Below are 20,358 nucleotides of genomic sequence, written 5' to 3' on the forward strand. Positions count from 1 at the left end.
AAAAGTGGATAATTTCCAAGGAGACATTATGTGAAACCATTATGGAACATCCTTATATATATATTAACTATATTATCATTACTAAATGTTAAATATTATTAGAGATGTACAGATACAGGTATTGGACATAATACCATGGTGTGCACTCGTACTCATAAACCATACTTTGATACCGACAGTTTTAGCCTAAACTAATGAGGCAGTTCGGTTGAATAACGACATCAGCTGTGTGGAAGTACTTACGGGTTATTGAAAATGACAATGAAAGTGAATTACAGCAAAGTTGTTTAATTTTAGTAATCACATTATGGCTAATTGCAATAATACTGTAGGTGCTCTGCATTAGTAAATACAGTAGATAAAACTGAGTACTCGTTTTTGTCCTGGGAACAGGTGGCATCAGACATATATCACACAACTCATAATAAATATGCAACTAGTGAAACTAGACTCTGCTGATCTAACAAACCATTTACAGGTTTTTTTGTGCACCAACACTTGGATTGACAATTTGTAAAAAAGAATTGTGTAATCAGGATTTAAATAATTTTTCCAGTCTGACAGATTTTCTACCATTTGTGGAACAATGGCGCCTTGTGTGCTGTGAAGTACGTAATAATCTATAATTGTATGTTGGATTGGACTTTAATACCGGATAAAAGAGAAAAGGCACTCTGCGAACAGTAAACAGACACACAATCAAATATAGTTGTAGCATTTCACATATTTATTTATTCCACAATTTAATTGCACCCAGATCTACAATATTTTTGAAAACGTGCACCAAAACGTGAGTTTCTTTATCCTGCAAAGAATAATAAAAAATAAAAATCTGACCCAGGCAAAGAAGGACAGCAGAAAAGTAGTGTTAACTCTACAATTTTCCTTCTAGTTAATCATAATTTAATACCTCAGCATTATATACTTATAAAGACCAGGGGGTCCTTTAGTGTTTGCCCCTTGCAGCATTCCCCCATCCCAGCAGTTAAAAAAAATATTTTCTCTATTTAAAACAAACAATTCATTGTAATTATCGTCAAGTTCTTGGTAAGTCCAAAAAAAAGTTCCACCCTTTCTGGCCCACATCTGGTGGCCGGGTAAAACCCAGCTACTGATGGGAAATTAAATGATTACGTGGATGGAAACGGGAATGACAAAGCAAAAAAAAAAAAAAAAAATCAATTCAGCTGCGAGTCAGAACTTTTCCATAACCCTGAAACCTCGCCACACGAGGGTGTAATAACGGTGACCTGTGTGCATTCCTCTGCCGGGGTTCATTTACACCCACCAAAACCCGTTTAAACTCAATGCCTCACTCAGGAAATACATGGCAAACATTCCAGGATTTCTACTCTTTACAAGGAGCCGTGTCTTAAATAAAAAATAAATAGATATTTAAGAAGGAAGAGAAAGAACAGTCCGTCATTATTTTTTTCTTCATTTTTTTTTAACATTTTCTAAGAAAAATCTGACATAAGAAAAACAATTATTTTTGCCTTTTCAGATTTTTCCAAAAGATGATTTTACCTACCATTTATCAAGAAGATCATACAGATGTACAGCAACGTAGAAAGAAAAAAACAACAACAGAGGAAGTCTTAAAAGACTGAATGCAAAGGGATTTTTTTAAAAATATAATAAATAAAACAACATTGGGATGATGGTGTAATTACAACTGAGCAGGTGACTAATCCAAGTGAGATAAGCGTACTTGGTTTTTGCATTAGGTTCAATGAAGGGCTTCTTTGTAAAAAGTTAGGAGAGGGGAAACGTCAGGTGCTCATAAAGATCATCCACATCAGTTGGCAGCAAGTCCAGTTGTTTCAGAAGAAAGCCTTTAATGAAAAGATAGAAAAACATCATTAAAAAAAAAAAAAAGAGCAGCAGACATATGTAGCAGAAGAGTGAAAATAATCAATGCAATTAGGGCTAGCAACGGTTCAGTGACAGCATCAGAAATCTGTCAACATTAAGCAAATAAATATAAAAAGCTCATGGAAATGCATCTTTTCCAAAGTGAAAGCTTTGAACCATCTGTGAGTTTAAAAGTTAGTCAAACTACAAATATAAATCCTTAAATTTTCCTCCTGCCCCCTGAACTAAAATGAGTTCGACAACCCTGCTGTAAACAATATTCCCTGTAATATCACTTCACTCCGCGAGAGGGATTTAGATCTTTCTGTGCAAACCCCAAAATAAACATCCGCCATTGTTCTGCTGAACCTTTAGTCCTTAAAAAAAAAAAAGATACCACAAAGTCACTGTCAGGGTTTTTGAGGCAAAACCTAGAAATCATGCAAGAATGAAAGAAAAACACTCCTAGGCATCCGTCTATGAGACTCCACATCCCACAATGCAATGCAAGAAACTCTTCAGACTTGTTTATTGGAGGTCAAAACAAAATTTAAGCGGAAATTTCAACCTTGTAACTTGTTTTTACAGTAAACAATCTTCAAATTAAAGATCTTTGAGGCCTAAACTATGTCTATCTAATAATAAAAAAGGGGGACACAATAGCTTAAAATAAATTAATTTAGAGGTTGTTATTGGTCATATTTGTTCAGCTGATTTGGGATTTTTCAAGTCATGTAGTTAAAAGGCTGATTAATATGAAATAGAGAAAACACAGATGCGTCTACTTACCGAGCACTGATCAGGTATTGGGCCAGACCGATGCTGGCATGGGAACCGGTGATGGTGACCTGTCTGTCAGTGGAACCCTCTACAGGGTTAGCGATTTTGATCTGAGCGCCTGACATCTGACGGATCTCATTGATCTTTGCCCCCTGACGACCAATGATGCAGCCGATCAGCTGGAGAAGAAGAAAAGAAGCAAACCATGACCACTGACATTCATATAGTCATGTACAAGAACGATAACAAAAAGAAAGAGGTGACTCACATCATTTGGAATGGTCAGCTCATGAGAGCCAGTTTGTGCACAGGCATCCATCCCAGCTGGAGTAACACAGAGACATCAGAGGATTAACAAGGTGGATCATCACACACTCAATCAGGAGAAAACAATAAGGTCCTAATTACAGAAAAACTAATGACTATTTTTTTTTCTCCTCCCTCTTTATCGAAAATCAGACCCCAACTAGGGATGTAAAAATTAACCGTTTTTTCAATAACCACGAATATTTTCAGCCGCGGTGGGTTAACTGCGGGGGTTTTAGATTCCACGGTATACCGCAGATTTGTCTGGTGTTGTGGGTCTTGGGAGGCGGAGCACTCTCCAGTCCATGGTCAGAGGTGTGTGTCAGCGGAGAGAGTGCATCCACTCACCTCTGACTGATGGCAGAACAAGGAGCAGCACTCCCGGAGTTGCATCCACCCAGGAAACAAAATCAGTCGACAGTGTGGAACTATTTTAGATATCCTAAAGAAGACCAGGGCGCAGCAAGAGCCGACGGGTATCTAATATGCAAAACATGTGGGAGAATAATTGCACCAACACGTCCAATATAATACAACATCCCTCCCAGTTTGTCCACGTAAAGATACAAAAACTATAAATCCACTCCACTGATTAAAGTTTCTAGAATTTACAAGGCTGTTGTAAGCCATGAGGTGAAGCCAAAGTGAAAGTAAAGAGACAGCGCCACGTGCTGGGTAAACAAAGCACACTCTGGCTGATGTAATATAAACCTGATGCATTATTTACATAATTTGAACCGTAACCACTGACAATGTTAATGTGCTAACATTTTTCCACCATAACCTGGAGTAATAAGTTTTCCTGCATATGCAATAATTGTTCTCCTGTTTACATGTTAAATCACCAATTAGTGTTTGTTAGTAATTTATGGTGGTATTTATTTAGTTTTTGTTTGTTATCTATTGATTATTTAATACATTTAAAACTTTTATTTATTTATTTTGTTCCAAGTTCTAATGGAACCTCCTTTGAGAGGTTTAATAGACAGTGAAGTCATCCAAACAGGGAAAGGCAATGAAAAGGAAATGGAAATAAGTTAAATGACATGGACGTGATACAGAGTTAAACAATGAAACAGAATTTGAGAAGTTTTGGAACAGAAAATAGGAGGCCCATAGCACTGAAGTAGTATGTCGACATATTTACCTTTTTATTTTATCAGAATTAAAGCAGCAAAAGTTCCTCCTTGATGACAGTTAACTGGCACTTTTGTTTGACATTATTTAATGGATCAAATTAAAACTAAGATTTGTGTAAATTCTCTAAATCTGGATGGCTGAGGCACAGACTGCATTAACTCTTAACACACAGCAAATAAAATGACTGATTCCTCAGTGCATGTATTTCATCTTTCAGCTATGGGGATGAAATATTTCCTCTTCCTCTGGGTGGTAATATAAGACAGTGGTGCTTCCAACATGCCCACCTACCCTGGAAAGCCTCGTTGCCGTGTGCGACTGAGAAGGGGCTCTGCTGCATGGCAAGCTGGTGTAGTTTGGTGAGCTAACAGGAAAAAAAGAGACAAACGGAACACATCGAGTCGGTAAAACGCAAAACGGATTTTCAGGATGAATTTTGTGCCATTTCCCTCTTTGATGTGGGTTTAGTGACAATGAGAGAAAATCATGAAATGAAACATGTGGCCAATGACAGATCTTTGAGTTGAAGACTAATTTACAAATTGAACAAATTTATTTGGCTTGTGAATATTATTGCGTCAACTTCTCGCATTACATTTTCAGTTTTAATTCATTAGAAAAATGTATCAACCATTTTTTGTTGTTTTTTTTATTAATACTTTATCGAACAATCTACAATAAAAGACAGGGGAACTTTAGCATACTAGTAACAATTTGTATTTCCACGAAGCACTAAAATGTAAAAATGTGGTGGGTCAATGTTAATCGTAAATAACAATAATAATGGGAGCTAAAAACCATCGCCCTATTAATGCAGAGGGGGAACTGTGACTGGGCAGCTTCCCTTTGCTTTAACTGTGAGTGAACCTACAGAGACTGACTATGCACGAGCCTGTGTGCAACATCTCCAGGCTGAAATAGAAAAGGAATATTGTCATAATATTGTAATTATTATGAACAATTTTAATAATAGTAGTTTACTGAAGTAAATAGCAGCTCTCTTTTTCTAATGAGGACATACTGCAATGCCTCAGCAGCTGAATGTAAAAGTGCAATAGTTTGTTTCTGAATAGCATTGAATTTTCAAGGTTCAAATTTATTCTGCATTTCTCTCATATTATCATTGGAATTTTCTCAAGTTGGATTCTTTATACACTTTATTTTAACGGACTGTCTCAGTTGTATTTTCAAACTGGACTTAAAGCTCAAACCTTGGAAGTCGACATGGGTCACACTACATTTTTTAGTTGTGAATTTTAACCTAAACAAATTTACTATTTCAGAAAAAACTAATTCTGTGCAGTAACTTCATGATTTGGTGAGTTATTTACAAAATCAAATGATGTGATTAATCGCTAATAATTAGAATCAGGTTTTGAATTACTTAGTAATTTTTAAATTTGTATTCTAACCTCTAATTTTTATCTAAATGGATGCATGTGTACAGCAGCGGTGGCTTGAAATCAGGGGGATGGCAGGAGAAGAGGAAGGTGACATGGCTGCCCAGGAGCGAAGTTTAAAATTTATTGGATCACTTACAGAGGGCCCTTCACTTACATCAGGCTGTGGAATGGTGTGCTGCCCTTGGACAGCGTAAGCCTGCAAAAAGAGAACAGCAGTCAGGAGGGCGTGGCAGTGTGACACACTCTACTCTATTATCCATCAGTCATCTGTCCTTGGTGTGCCACAAAAACTAAGCGTGAGTGAAGCACACTGTGGTATGAGGTCCGAATGAGAAGTTGCTTGTTTACCTGACCACCTGCAAAGATGACAGGAGAGCCTGATGGTTTGGGTCTGTAGGGGATGGTCACACCTTTGGGTGGAGACTAAGGAAAAAACAACAAGATACAGCCATTAACCACAATCTTAATTAGTGTAAACTACATCATTTTCCAACTTTTATAAACCACACAATACATCTAAATTGCCAAATATTTCTGTACCTCCAACATAACAACGCAGATCTGCTTGACGCACTCTATGATAGACTGTGGAGTCCCGGCAACTGTGATGGCACGCTCTGTGGAGTTGGGTAACATGTCCCCTGCTACTTGTACCTGAGCTCCTGCTGACTGAACACACAAAAAAAACATTTGGAAATACTGAGAGCAGAACACAGACTAACAACTTGTAACATTTACAAACTGATAGAACACCAAGAAAAAAGTGGTCGTGAACATGTGGTTTCTGAATCTGATATATGGCAGACACCATTTTAATTCAATCAATTAGGGGTGTAACGATTCGTTGTTTCCGATTCGATTCAAGATTAACTTTATTTAATTTAGAACGATTCAATCCGAAACGATTTAGTTTCTTTAAATTGATTCAGTAACTTTTTACCCAAAAAAATTATTCAACCAGTGTGAGTAAAATAAATGCCTGGATACCATACAGTACAAGTGAGGTTTCATAGATTCCTGATGTTTCTTATAAGGGAATCGTCTATATATTTATCATGGACAAACATGTATTCACATTTTTTTTCAAAGTCCAACCAACATTTCAGTTTAAATTAAGAGGACGTTAACCTTTTCGGCTCTCATTTTCAATACGTTTCAATAAAAATTATAAAATATTAATATAAAAAATGAAGCTAACGCTACCAACGCTTCTGCAGTGAAAGCTGCCAGAAAGGCCTGGTGGTTTCTCATTCGCTGGATTGTTTGTTTTGCTTGTTGTCTGTTGGCGTGCCACATTACGTCACAGACAGCCGACAAAATCGGCTGTAACATCTATAAGATTAAAAGCACTTGTAAAAGGCATCCATAAAAAGTCTGCCATGCTTAAATCCAATATGTTATTTCCTTGTATCGATACAATTGATTAATTACCTTATACAATTACTTTAGATCGATAAATGTCATTCGGAAGGCCAACGTGCTGAACACAGATAGATGTAGTTGGATCGTAGGAATATAAATCAATTCATTGATCTATTGCACGTGTCAAACTCAAGGCCCGGGGGCCAAATCCAGCCCTTTAGAGCATTAAATTTGGCCCTTTTGAGAATGTAAAAATGATAGAAAAAGCATCAAACATTTTGTAAATTACCAACTAATTCAGTTGTAGATCTCTCAGCCCCTCCAAATACAAAAAAAAAAATATTAAAATCCACAATATATTTGCAGAGCTCAGTTTTTCCAGTTCTTATATCACATGACGAAAGTTACATTTGATCTCTAATTGTTAAAAGAATTTAACATTTTTCAAAAATCTAGCAAGTTTTCCTGAAATTATTCCAGAGGAATTTAAGTGACGATCCTGCAGGGACTGATATACTGACTTTATCATTTATACGTGAAAGTGCAAACTAAGGCAGATGTTGAATATGCTCTTTTCCAATCTAAAATCTGTGGGGCCCACTTAAGCTCAAACTAGTCCATATTTGGCCCCTGAACAACAATGAGTTTGACACCTGATCTAATGAATGAATCGTTACACCCTTACAAACAGTGAAGTATACAATGTCAACGTTGGTTTAAAGACTGTTATTAAAACGTGTGACAAACCTCTCGGATTTCTTTGATCTTACAGCCACCTTTGCCAATGAGTGAGCCGCACTGGCTCGCAGGCACAACGAGACGCATGGTGACTGGTGGTTTGCTGGTGGCCGTGCTGTTTGTCATTGAGGTGCTGATGTCCTGCAGGGGGACGGACACAAACAGAAAAGGTTGGAGCAGTTCTCGTTCTCTCTGGTGAAGCCAAAGACACTCAGTGCATCTCTAACCTCCTCCAGCTTCTGGATGATCATAGAGAAGGCTTTAAAGATGGAGGTGGTGGGTCCTGCTAGGGTGATAATCCTTTCCGGACAGTTTCCCTCTGAGATGTTGATGCGTGCTCCGCTCTGCAGACAAACACAGCAGGAAACATTAAATCATGAGCACATCATGTGATGCACAAGTTTAAAGGAGCTGGCATTAGGGAGGGGGGAAAGCACATGTTTGTTTCTCTTACCTCCTCTCTCATCTTCTTAACCGACTCGCCTTTCTGCAGAACACACACAGACACACACAATCGTCAGTTTTTTTTTTTTTTGCAATGATTCCCAACACAAAGATGCAAACAAGTAATAACATCAACTCACCTTGCCAATGATGCTTCCCACCTCCTGTGGAAGAGAACACGTCTTAGTTAAAAATAATTCGCTTTATAAATCTGATTGTTTTGGTTTGTGGTGGTAGATGTGTTTAATGCATCAACAAGTTTTAACTTCTTTTTAACAAACAACAAGCAGAATCAAGCTGTAAAATACAGGCCTGCTGATCAATTTCATTGATCTCTCACCAAAACCTTGAAACACATATTTTCCTAAAAGCATAAAGGCCTTGAGGGAAATTCAACCTGCTGACCTACATTTTACTGAATGTTTGCGTAATGGTGCCACTCAATGCATACCTGACAGTATTAGCTTGTATAATTGTTAAGCACTAACTGGTTTGTAAAGTAAACAATAAGCTCAAACTGACAAAACGTTACATGAATACATTTAAGAGACATCGACTAGTGAAGGTTTACAAGAAAGCATGTATTTATATATTTTACAAGTTAAATATGATAAAAACAACCAAATAAATAAAATACAGAAATAAATAATAGCCTCCCTAAAGCAACAGGGCCATGTGAGAAAACTAGTGGAGGTTGGGTAAACTAAGGATCCACCAAAATGAACATTTTTTGGCTGAAAACCAAAGCAAATTATTAGTCCCGTTGCAAATGAAATGTTTAATATTGTACAGGCCTAAGAGAGTCAAATGAAATATGTTCTCTCATAAAAACACAAAGTGCATTGAAGTTCTTGATGAAGAGCAGCTTCTATGCTTTATTATCTAAGCATGTTCTTGGAGACACGCACACACACTGCGTGCTATGATTGTGGTGTGCATCGTTTATTGTGCGCGCTAGTTTAATCCCATCAAAGTGATGATCTTTATAACATGGACTTATAGTTGTTATGAAGTGCAGAGTGTCAAACTCATTTTAGTTCAGGGGCCAAATACGGAGCAGTTTGATCTCCAGTGGGCCACTGATTTTACGTAAGAAAACAAGTAATTTCAACATTATTGTGCCCTGGTTCACACTTACATATATATATAAAAAAATACAAAATATGTAAGAAATAGGCTTTACGTAGGTAGGACACACACGTACACGCGCTTCTGTGTCCACCACCGCCCTGAAACAGAAGTCTTTGGTATGAAAACGAAAGTAAACGGGGGGCATCACTCTGCTTTTAACATGCTCGGGGTGAATAAACAAAAAACACACACACAAACAGCAGACGCTGTCCCCTCGTTCAGAGCCAGTACACCGGGGAAGAAGTGCACAAATACAAGTAAAATAAAGCCATGTCATGTAAAGCAAACAACTCTTCGGTGTAAATGAGACGATAAAACAATGCAATGCAGACGTCATTAATCGGAACGGCAAATGAAGACACTAGAGCCGATCACATTAAATATCGGCCGATCTGATATAGCCGATCAAACCTCGTAAGAAACCGACAATATCCAAACAATAAGTGACAGATAACAGTCCCGACAAAATCTTTACTTTAAATTTGCTAGATTTTGTGACCAATTTCTATTTAATTACAGGAAATACCATATTATTTGATAATTTGTGGAAAATTGAAGGATTTTATTACAATTTTTAGTTTTTTTCAACTGTTTTACAATAAAAATGACGACAATAATGTAATATAATTTCCGGGAAAACTGTGAGCCTGTGCAAATATTGTTGAGTTTCATTTATACAATGATTCTTGTTCTCTTTCATTTCTATTTTCTCCTGCAGGCCGAATTGGATGCTTTAATGGGCTGGATTTGGCCCCTGGACCATGAGTTTGACACATGCGCTCCAAGCAAAAAATCCCACTCAGGCAGAAAAAGAACATGCAAAATCCCACGTGCCCCACCCTGGAATCCGACCCAGTATCCTGATGCTTCTTGCTATGATGCTGACATGCTCCCCACTACACCACTGTGCTGCTTTACCTTGTAAATGCATTAGTAAAATAGGAGAACCAATTTGTATGTCTTTGAACCATTCACAGAACTCACCTTCCCATGCATGAGTAACCTGATGGTTAAAGTGACGTTAAGTCCTCCTTCGACCAGACTGGAGTCCATTGTTGCTGTGACTGGAGTTTAAAACACTGGCCAACAGAGTCTTTGGTGTCTGGATGCTGTGCAAACAGAGAGGACAAGACGGTCAAACTTAGCTGTGGACAGCAGAGGTGAAAGTAATAGATTAAGTACTCACTCACTGTAATTGAGTTAGTTTTATGGGTACTTGTAATTCTTTGAGTATAATTCTAAATCAGTGATTTTACTTGTGCTTAAGTATGTAAAAGTAGTTTAGTAATTTGTTACATTTCTACACTCAACCGTTACTGAATCATTTTTTTTGTAAATATTTTTTTTTTTATTTCCGTTTCATGGCTTCTTCATAAACTAGTTTATGAGGCACATTGAACACAATGCACATGTTCTTAGTCAGGGTTTCTACCTATTATCGTGTTATAATATATTACCCACATGGCACTGTTTTGGACTTAACATATGTAGCTATAATTAGAGCCTAATTTATTTTATTTAACATATGTAGCTATAATTAGAGCCTGATTTATTTTATTTTATTGAAGAACTGGAATTTTTGACAAAGCTTTTATTTTGTACAGATGCTTTTGTGGAACATAAATCATGGTAAGTTCCAATTGTGCACGATTTTGTCTCTTTCTTTTCAAGGTGTTTTACTGCCATTTATATGTTTCCATAAAAACGTCATTTACGGATCAGTGCAATACAAACAATACAACAGAAATAAATATAGTAAACACCAGTATATTATGTTTACTGTACAGGGTGGGAGGGTGAAAGTAACTAGTAACTTTTACTTTGATTACCATTTAATTGAGCAACTTTTTACTTATACTTGAGCATGACTTACATGTACTTGGGTACAATTTTAAATCAAGGAACAGTAATTCTACTAACTAGGATACAGTATCTGTACTATTTACCCCTTTGGTGGACAGCAAGGACAGCAAAGAGGGTAGGCTGAATATCAATGACCCAACATCTCAGACTCACTGTGGACATTAACATCGTTATTCAGCCACTTAGAAAGAATGAAACGTTTCAGCTCAGTAACTCATATCAGCCTGGCTCTGGTCCACTTACTCACATCAGCACAATGACCCTCTGTCTCCGTGCGGCTGCGTCTACTTTCTGACACCGAGCTGCTGCTGCTGTTGACGCGACGAAATGTATATATGTTTTAATATTCCTGATGCTACTTTCAACTATGCATTTCATGATGTTTCACTGTTAGGGTAACCTATATCTGACTATGTAGAAATTGTGATGACTAAATCCACGTGACGTGACAAAAGCTGACTAGTAAACATCGTGACAGATTGACACGCAACCATGAACTATAGGCTAATGGCAACTTCAGCCCCAATATTCAGCTTAAATGAATGGAAAGAGACGCTTTAAGACAGCCCGTGGGCACTTAGCTTGTGCACTATTTCTTGTCGTTCCACAAAGCTCCCACCGTGATATGAAGTTGACCACACTTCAGTAATTTTCCGCTATGGTTTGCTAGCACTAGCTTATCCAAGATGTAGCCTGATCCCGCGGCCTACGGAAGCGCACAGAGTTATCGCTGTCCTTGACTCTACACAGGCAAGGGAGGCTGAAGTAGATTTACGGGCGTCTTACCTGAACCGTGCCGTTGGGTTCGGTTAGGGGGTCTGGGTAGGGTAGCAAGGGTGGAAGGGGAGAGGTTCGGGAGGGAGTTTTGAGAGGATCCGGGGAAGAGGGAAGAGACGCCGCTGTTCGATCGCACTCCACTCTCTACTGCTGCTCCGCACAATAGAACAAACGCACTTTACTCTGAGCCGCACGGTCACGCCCCCTCTGGAGATTGGACGCCCACTTAATTAAAGCCACGCCCACGGATAACCAATAAAAATAAAAAATAATTTCAATTTGATTCAAATTTCTGGAGTTTTGGTTGCGCAAAAGAAACAAGTGAAGTCAGACTTTCGTTCGGTAAAATGTACCTGTTTATGACCGACAGTACAGTAACTATTTGTGAAGGTATTGCACATTTGGTACACAAAATAAATTAATGCTAATTATACTATTGCTCTCTTTTTTCTGAAATAGCAAGATGTCAATAATATTTTGATTTTGGTATATATCTATATAATATTTGTAAATATTTCTATTATAATTACTTTTTTAGATCTTATTTTATTTTTTCCAATGTAATGTGTGCACATGTATTTCATCCTTATTTAATTAACAGTGTTTTACTTATGTACGTTTTCTTCTTCTTTTTTCTTTCTTTCTTTCCTTGTTTAGTGTTTATTCTTTGGGATAAATAAAATATTTCTGATTCTGATATTAAATAAAAGACATACCGATTTAATGAGTTCCCAAAGTGTTCATTCTGAAGGAGGTATTCGTGCTTTCTGACAGATATATCCTGCAAATATTACCAATATAAGATGTTTACGTTTTTAAAAATATCCAAATCTTTAAATTATTAGAGGTATAACAGGTTTTTACTTGCAAATCTATATTACAATCATCAAACTACCATCCAACAATTTGATATATAACTAATTATAATGTCCATATCAAATTGTAAAATAAAACACAATATAATAAAATGTAATTTTATCTAATGTAATAATAATAATAATAATAATAATAATAATAATAATAACAATAATAATAATAATAATAATAATAATAATAATAATAATAATAATAATAAAAAATCAATGTAATGGTATATAAATACAATATAATATTATAATATATCGTGATGTAATGGTATCTGTAATACAATCTAATATAAGTTTATATAATATGAGGTAATTTAATGGCATATAATATATACTACGTATAATAATAATATGAAATTAAATATAATAATCTCACCCTCCAATACACTTGACGTTAGTTCTGCACCACTCCATCAGGGGACGCCAAAACCTCAGCTCAAGTCATTACATTAAATGAGTAAATTATAATGCCACTAGCCTATGTATTCCTTCATTACTAGTGAAATACTCCATTATTTTCATTGCAGAAGCTATTTTATGCAAATGCCAAAGAGCTGGTGTAGAAAAAAGCAGCTAATATTTGATTCATCTGAATAATTGTTTACATATCAGAATAAAGGGGCAGATAAATGACTTTACATCATGATCCTTTGGCATGACAACAATAAATCTGATTTATATTAATACTTTATATGCTATAACTGATAATGCTTCGCTACACAATGGATGCTTTGTTTCCAAGACAGTTGTGTTGTTTGCGTCACTGATTCAATGACTCAAATGAAGATTTTAATTGTCTACTAGTATGCTGTTGTTTTTTTAATCAGACTTGGGACAATCAAAGCCCTTCACTGACATCCCCAAGGTTGAGATGGTTTTAATGAAGAGTGGAGCACCATAATAAGTGGATAGCCTTTTACTGTGTATCAGTGCTCTGACTGACAAACTATTCTGGCACAACTCACTCAGCACATGCATTCATACACCAGAGCACCCAATACACCTGGTCAATGGCCAGGATATGCTGCTTTTGTCCGTAACCAATCTTCTCTCTCCATCAATCGTTAATCTTCTCTAAATCCTATTCTCCACCTGAACCGATGTCCTCCACAGGGTGGTTTTTATGCTCGGCTGTTTTCATGCATGACTCATAAATCATGTCTGGCTCAGTTTCATGGATTCAACACCACTCTGCCTTTGGTGAGATTGCCTTCAGACAAGACAGAGAGGAGCTGAGATATTCTGAAGGCAGTTTGTCTTACCAATTCCCATTTTTATTTCATTCAATTGCTCCTCTCCAACATCAATCTAGCAATAAAACGAGCTCTGGAAATGACACCTTGATGGTGCCATGTTTTATTTAGCCAATGTTCCTCCAAATAAAGAATAGCTCTATACTGGCCACTATGGCTACAATTTGTTTGTGTTCCATTCAACTCCCAAGCAAAATGAATTTGCAACTCATCACAGGAAGTACATTTAAAACAACAATGGCTATAACACAGATATGAGTAATAGCCAAATCTGGCCCTTCAGAGCAGTCGATTCAGCCCACTGGAGAAAGTGAAAATGACAGAAAAAAACTATGAAAAAAGTCTAGATGTTTACAAAAATCCTACAAATTTTCTCAAATTATTGCACAAAATCACCCCAAATTGAATAAAAATTGGTCATAAAAAAGGACATTTAAGTACCTGTCATTTATTACTTAGATACTTTATGTCTAATTTATAACTGGAAGTGCAAACTTGGCCACATTAATGTTGAAATTGTTCATTTTCTTGCCTAAAACCTGCGGCTCACTTGAACTGGTCCATATTTGGCCCCTGAACAAATAAGTTTGACACCCCTGGCTCAGGTGGTAGAGGGGTCATCTTCTGATGGAGAGGTTGGGGGTTTGATCCCAGGACTTTTGTCATAATCCTGCTTAAAGACAAACAAAATAATAAAAAATAATCCTCCTTGGCAGAAGTAATAAAAACAAACTGTAGTAGATTGTGTGGATTTTTTTTCTAGCGATACCCTGGGCAATATTGTCCCAACTTCTACATTTAGTCATTTTGTGTTCAGAATCAGAGAACACAGAAAATCCTACAAATTAAAAAAATTTTTAGAAAAATGATGCAAAATCAACCATTTCTAAAGTTAAATACGAGACATGAATGTCATTGCTTTATGACTTAGAAAGTTATGAGTGAACTACAAACATTGTTTATCTAATTGCACTTTTTTACTTTAAAAAATAAATCTGTTATTTTCTGATTTGACCCACTTTAGAAAAATCTTGGTTGTAAAAGGCCCCTGATTTTTTTTTTTTTTTAAAGTAACACTGCACTGTCAGGTTAACACCACTAGATGTCACAGAGGATCTGCAAGTCAAGCTGAAGCAGCACATCAAGAATAATGCTGCACATCCACCTTATGGTCAGACACTGATAATGGTAGATAATGGTCAGAAAGTACAATTAGAATAATTGGACTGACAGTTTTGTTGAACAAGTGGATTCTCATATTCAAAAGTCTAAATAATTCCAACCTGTAACCTACTCATAAATGACACTGTCCGAATTGTCAAAGATTAGCAATATTATCTGGTGTATCTTTATGGTTTAGATGACAGTAATATAATAAGCCATTCAAACAGCACTCTAATTATAAGACTTGTGTTGTAATTTGTGTGTGTAATGACTAAATCCACAGATTGCACTCAGGGCAGATTATATACGTGGTTCACATAAACTCTTTTACAAATCTGAGAAAATCTAAAACCTGCTTAGCTGGAACAATCTAGATTTTGTTACATGAAACAGATGTCCATGACAGAGAGGAGTGATCTGATCAAGGCAGCATCAGAGTTTGGCAGTTGATGGTTGAACAGCTTTCCTCCTCCTCCTCCTCCTCTTCCTCCTCCTCATTATGCATCATCCACTCTTCGGTGCCTTGAATACTCGTCCAGTATCACTACCTTTGCTGTGTCATCCATGTGTCACCATTTTGCAGTAGTTAGTGAGCCAAAACAGAGCCAGTTAGACATGGCACTTAGCTACATAAGGACATCACATCATGGTTATTGGAACAAAATCTCTTCATTTAGTTTTAGTCACAGGTTTTACACTAAAATGCAACTTAGTTTTAGTCAACATTTAGGACTATTTCAGTTATAGTCTCGTTTTAAATACACAGAGATTTGATGCAATCAATGCGTAAGACCATGTGATCACACGAGCTCTGATTGGATTTTGTAGCAAGTGACAAAATTATGGTTTCATTTTTATTAGCTGACAAAAATATTTTTTAGTCAACAAAATGAACACTGCATTGGAGTAAAAGTAGTAGAATAATGTAGAAGTAAATGTAACTCAAGCAGCTATAACACATGTGCCAAACTTAAGGTCCGGGGGCCGAATCCAGCCCTTTAAAGCTCCCAATTTGGCCCGCAGGAGAAAGTAAAAATGACAGTGAAAACATGACTTATTGTGTAAACCACCAACTGATTTAATTGTAGATATCTCGGTACCAACACAAATTCAATTAAATTGTACAATTCCTTTTTAAAGGACTCAGTTTTTCTATGCCTATATCACATAATATTTCTCCAAAATGTCCCCAAATTAAGTAAAAATTGGTCACAAAATCAACTCAACTCAACTTTATTTATATAGCGCAAATTACTACAAAGTCATCTCAGAGCGTTTAACAAAATATGAAATCCGTAGTATAGAAAGAAGGAAAGAAAGAAATAAAGAAAGAACCCAACAAGATCCACATGAGCAAACATTTAGTGACAGTGGGAAAAACATGATACACTATGATACACTCGTTCCTAGTGGTTAGGCTATTAATAATATTAAACGTTGTTAGGCCATCCACATGTTCTGATGCTACCATTACGAACAATGTTTTGTCTTGTAGTGGGCGCACGTCGTGATCTTGACGATCGAAGATCAGTACAAGATCACTACAAGAATCTGAGAAATTTAAGTGAAGATCCTGCAGGGACTGATAATTGATATATGTCATTTATTGCTTGGATGTTGTCAATGCCTTACATACTTTGAATACTATTATACATGCAAGTGCAAACTAGGGCACAACAGTGATAAAAATGCTCATTTTACCACCTGTAATCTGTGGTCCACTTGAGATTAAACTGGTCTATATTTGGCCCCTGAACCAAAATGAGTTTGACACCCCTCGTCTATAAGGACAGTATCAATGTCTTCACTCAGGAAGAAAAACAGGGATTTAATACTGTTTAGACAGGGCTGTTCCAAAATGGAGGTGACATGTTCTCTTGTGGGACATATACTCCAGTTTCCTTTTACAGTACAAACACGTGTTAATTAGATCCTACATTCGTGGTTATGTGTCTCTGTTGATCAGATGTGAGATGGACCGCTGACATGTCAAGGGTGTATCCCAGCCTTCACTCTGATTCTGATCAGTGCAGGCAGGTATATGGGAGATCAATAAATGGATGGTTTGTGAGAGAATACTTAAATTGAGCAATTCAATGCTGAGGCGCAACTTTGATTCAGTGTGCACTGTGTGTTACTGAAATATGCTGACACTTTAACACAATACAAAGATTAAAAGCTAATGCTCAAAATGTTTGTTTCTGTGAGTGCTGATCACACAGAAGACATTGATTCGTTTTCCTTTATCTAACCAGACTAAGTTCACTCTGAGGACACAACAGTGATTTCTTTGTCAACAGAACATTTTTTGTCATAGTTTTATAATACATGTTAAGAAAATCCCTATCAAAATATATTGATATTTTGGTCGACTAATAAAAACGAAACTATGATTTCATCCACTGGGACGACATATGTGATCATGTGGTCTTATGCATTGATCACAATAAATCTGTCTGTGTGGTATTATTAATACCATTCCATATCATGTTGATAAATGGTAATTGAGGCCCTGTCCACACGTAGCAGGGTATCTTGCAAAATAGAGATATTTTTCTTCGATTTGCCTCATCATCCACATGCAACCAGAGTTTTTTTCATGAAAAACAAAGTTTTAAAGAAACTCAGATCAAAGGAAAACGGCAGCTATGCGTTTGAGTGTGGACACTAATAAGCATAGTTTTAAGTTTCCAAATGTCACGGGGGCTGTGCTCGCGGCACTGTGCTTTGGTACACCTGCTTGTCGGTCTGTGGCTGATGGGTGGCCCTGCTTGGGCGGTTGATGGCCTCCTCTCTCGTCGGTGGGGCCGGGTCCACATCCCTGTGGACGGTGTTGTATTGTGGGACTGTGTGGGCCTGTGCTGGTCCTGGTGCGGGTGTGGCTTTCTTTGCTGGGCGGTCGCGCCCTGTTGTGGAGGGGCGGGCTGCTCAGGGCCCTGCGGTGCCTGGGGGAATGCCGCCATGCTCCGTGGGGCCAGTGTGGTTGAGGGATGCCGCGGGATGGGTTCTCGGCTGTGCTGCTTGCTGCGTTCCATCTGCACCATCTATCCTCTCCGGTGTCCCGCTGTATGGCTCACACCAGACAGGCCTCCTACATGGACCGGGTCTCCAACATTAGGCAAATACATAAAGCTGCCAACAACAGAGAGTGATGTCCATTCACTGGTGGATAGCATTTATTTGTTTTTAAAACGATGATGTGTAGAGGTAACTTCTTTTTCAAATGGAGGAGAGTGGTTATACGTTTAAAAATAATACCCAGCTACATGTGGACAAAGCCATCTTTAAAAATGCATTAACTGTTATGCTTTAAATTTTAGTCGTCTGTATCTGTAACAGATTTAGTCGACTGAAGTCTTCATGTCATTTAGTTGACTAAACCTAGACTATGGCATCAAAATGTCATACTAACGTACTGCTCATACTAAGTCTGACATCAAAATGAATATGTAGTGCGTTCCAGGTAGTATGAAAGGAATGAGTATGCACGAAATACCCGGATGTATACTGTAACTATATTGGGACATTTCTGAAATATGCACACTAGTCATACTCACTAGTCATACTCAACCGTCCCATGATGTATTGCGAGCAAAAAGTAAAATCGTCCTGGGACCGGCTTCAAGCTATAAATCAAACATCCCCTTTTCAAAACAAAAGCATCTCTTTTTGTCTTCCATTAGTATTGAATGCTTTTCTAAATAGGGCTTTTGTTTTGAAGTTAACCGGAAGTTTTGTCAGGTATCCAAAAATCTCCAAAATGTCGGCATGAAATTTTTTTCCGCGAGTTTTATGGATCAAATGACCACATGTTGATATTCTACTTGGTCACTTTCTCGCACAAAATGCTAATTGTGGAGAATCAACGGAAATATTTAGCCTCAGTGTGCTTCAGGTTTTTGTCGTTGTAGGTTCGAAATGCATCTTGGGAAACTTGGAAGTATACTTCGGTGGGAACGGTCACTATCGTAATCATACTTATAGTATAGTAGATAGTATATACTCATTGACTGTGTAGTGCGTAGGACGTTCGTTTGCGATTTCGAACACAGCCGATCACTGAAATAATCCCCAAAACCAAGTTGTACAGTATTTTAGTCAAATGACTAGGACTAAAACTAATAGGACAAGACAGCTACACAATAATGAGTCAGTTACAGTCCATACATAGGAAACAACATAAACAAATTGCCAACCATTGTAGGCAAAGGATCGTTCATCACTCAGAGAGCAACACATTGCCAACTGACCCAGTGGCTATTTGAATGGCAGCAGCTCAAAATGGTCTGAAGCATATGCCACTGATCCGCATCCAGTTGATCCTTGCAGGGAGAAAACAGATGTCTTACAGTAACACTTGAACCCTGTGAAAATCCCGCTGTGCAGTTGTACCACAGCTGAACTGACAATCCCAGCTACGATAATCGTCCATCTTGTTGCAAGACAATATGTGAAGAGATTAGTTCTGGATAACTAAGGTCAGCCCCATCAAAGCCAACAGGATGATCAAAGCAATTATTTATCTTACAACATAACCATTGGCTGCCTGCACGCTCCCTGCGGATATCCACCCTGGGATCCGATGCAAAGTTATTAGTCATGGCCTTATCCAATCATGCACCTTTAATGCTTGTGCTGCTGGGTATTACTCTGGAGAGCAAAGATTGTCTGGTATTGTCAGATTGATTTCAAACTAGAGATTAGTCCAATTTGTGCCATTGCTGATGGCACACATCTTCCTTTTGCATGCAATGTTTGTGTTATTCAATTGTTTTGCAATCATTAAAACTCTTGATCCACTTAAATAGTAACTAAACCTCAAAACCACTTTTTTCTGCTGAAAACAAATGTATTTGGGAATTACGTAGAGTTGTTGATTCATTCCTGTTCAACTCTTGACGTTTTAGGAAAAAGTATTTCATTTTGGTGTGTTTTGTTGTAAAAATGAGTGACTACCCACTATGTGCTGAAACCTGGCTATTAATTTTGCTCTTGGCTGAGAATGGTGGTTTGTGACGTTTTAGTGGGTTCTTATGCATAGGCGGAGTTTGAAATTCTTGCCAGTGGGGGAAAAAGCAAAAATGGAATTTAATATACAGATCGTCTTGGGATTTTCACCAACCACAATGTGTGTAGCATATACAATAATGCATCAATGATTAGTAACATAAATTATCATGTTGACTATAAATATGTGCATAGACGCGTCGTTTAATGTCGTATATTCAAGAAAAAATCAGGCCGACGGCCACTTTCTGCTTCATTTTTGCTGCAGTA

The 20,358-nt window shown here is 37.4% G+C and overlaps 1 protein-coding gene across 2 annotated transcripts; it reads right to left on the minus strand.

The window, feature by feature from the left end:
* Nucleotides 1-1,450: 1,450 nt before the first annotated feature.
* On the minus strand, nt 1,451-11,974 carry LOC114466570 (poly(rC)-binding protein 2-like). 2 transcript variants are annotated; one of them, XM_028452109.1, is made up of 13 exons: nt 11,808-11,974; nt 10,143-10,267; nt 8,168-8,191; nt 8,038-8,070; nt 7,811-7,927; nt 7,593-7,724; nt 6,024-6,152; nt 5,832-5,906; nt 5,638-5,679; nt 4,372-4,444; nt 2,903-2,958; nt 2,644-2,813; nt 1,451-1,835 (listed from the first exon to the last, which is right to left on the minus strand). In XM_028452109.1, exons 2-13 carry the CDS (start codon nt 10,209-10,211, stop codon nt 1,799-1,801), a joined length of 957 nt encoding a protein of 318 aa, XP_028307910.1. In that variant the 5' UTR covers nt 10,212-10,267; nt 11,808-11,974; the 3' UTR covers nt 1,451-1,798. The 2 variants fall into 2 exon arrangements, with proteins under 2 accessions (XP_028307910.1, XP_028307909.1); XM_028452108.1 differs by having other exon boundaries at nt 5,620-5,679.
* Nucleotides 11,975-20,358: the final 8,384 nt, after the last annotated feature.

The sequence above is a fragment of the Gouania willdenowi genome, chromosome 7 (assembly GCF_900634775.1).
Source record: "Gouania willdenowi chromosome 7, fGouWil2.1, whole genome shotgun sequence".
NCBI classification, from domain to species: Eukaryota; Metazoa; Chordata; class Actinopteri; order Blenniiformes; family Gobiesocidae; genus Gouania; species Gouania willdenowi.

Bases quoted from the DNA above. Each gene is read 5' to 3' on its own strand.
- LOC114466570 (XM_028452108.1), bottom strand. From the start codon at position 10,211: ATGGACTCCAGTCTGGTCGAAGGAGGACTTAACGTCACTTTAACCATC. The intron at 7,725-7,810 runs GTTAGAGATGCA...GTCCCCCTGCAG, and splicing joins TCATCCAGAAGCTGGAGGAG to GACATCAGCACCTCAATGAC. The intron at 6,153-7,592 runs GTTTGTCACACG...TTGTGTGTTCAG, and splicing joins AGATCAAAGAAATCCGAGAG to TCAGCAGGAGCTCAGGTACA.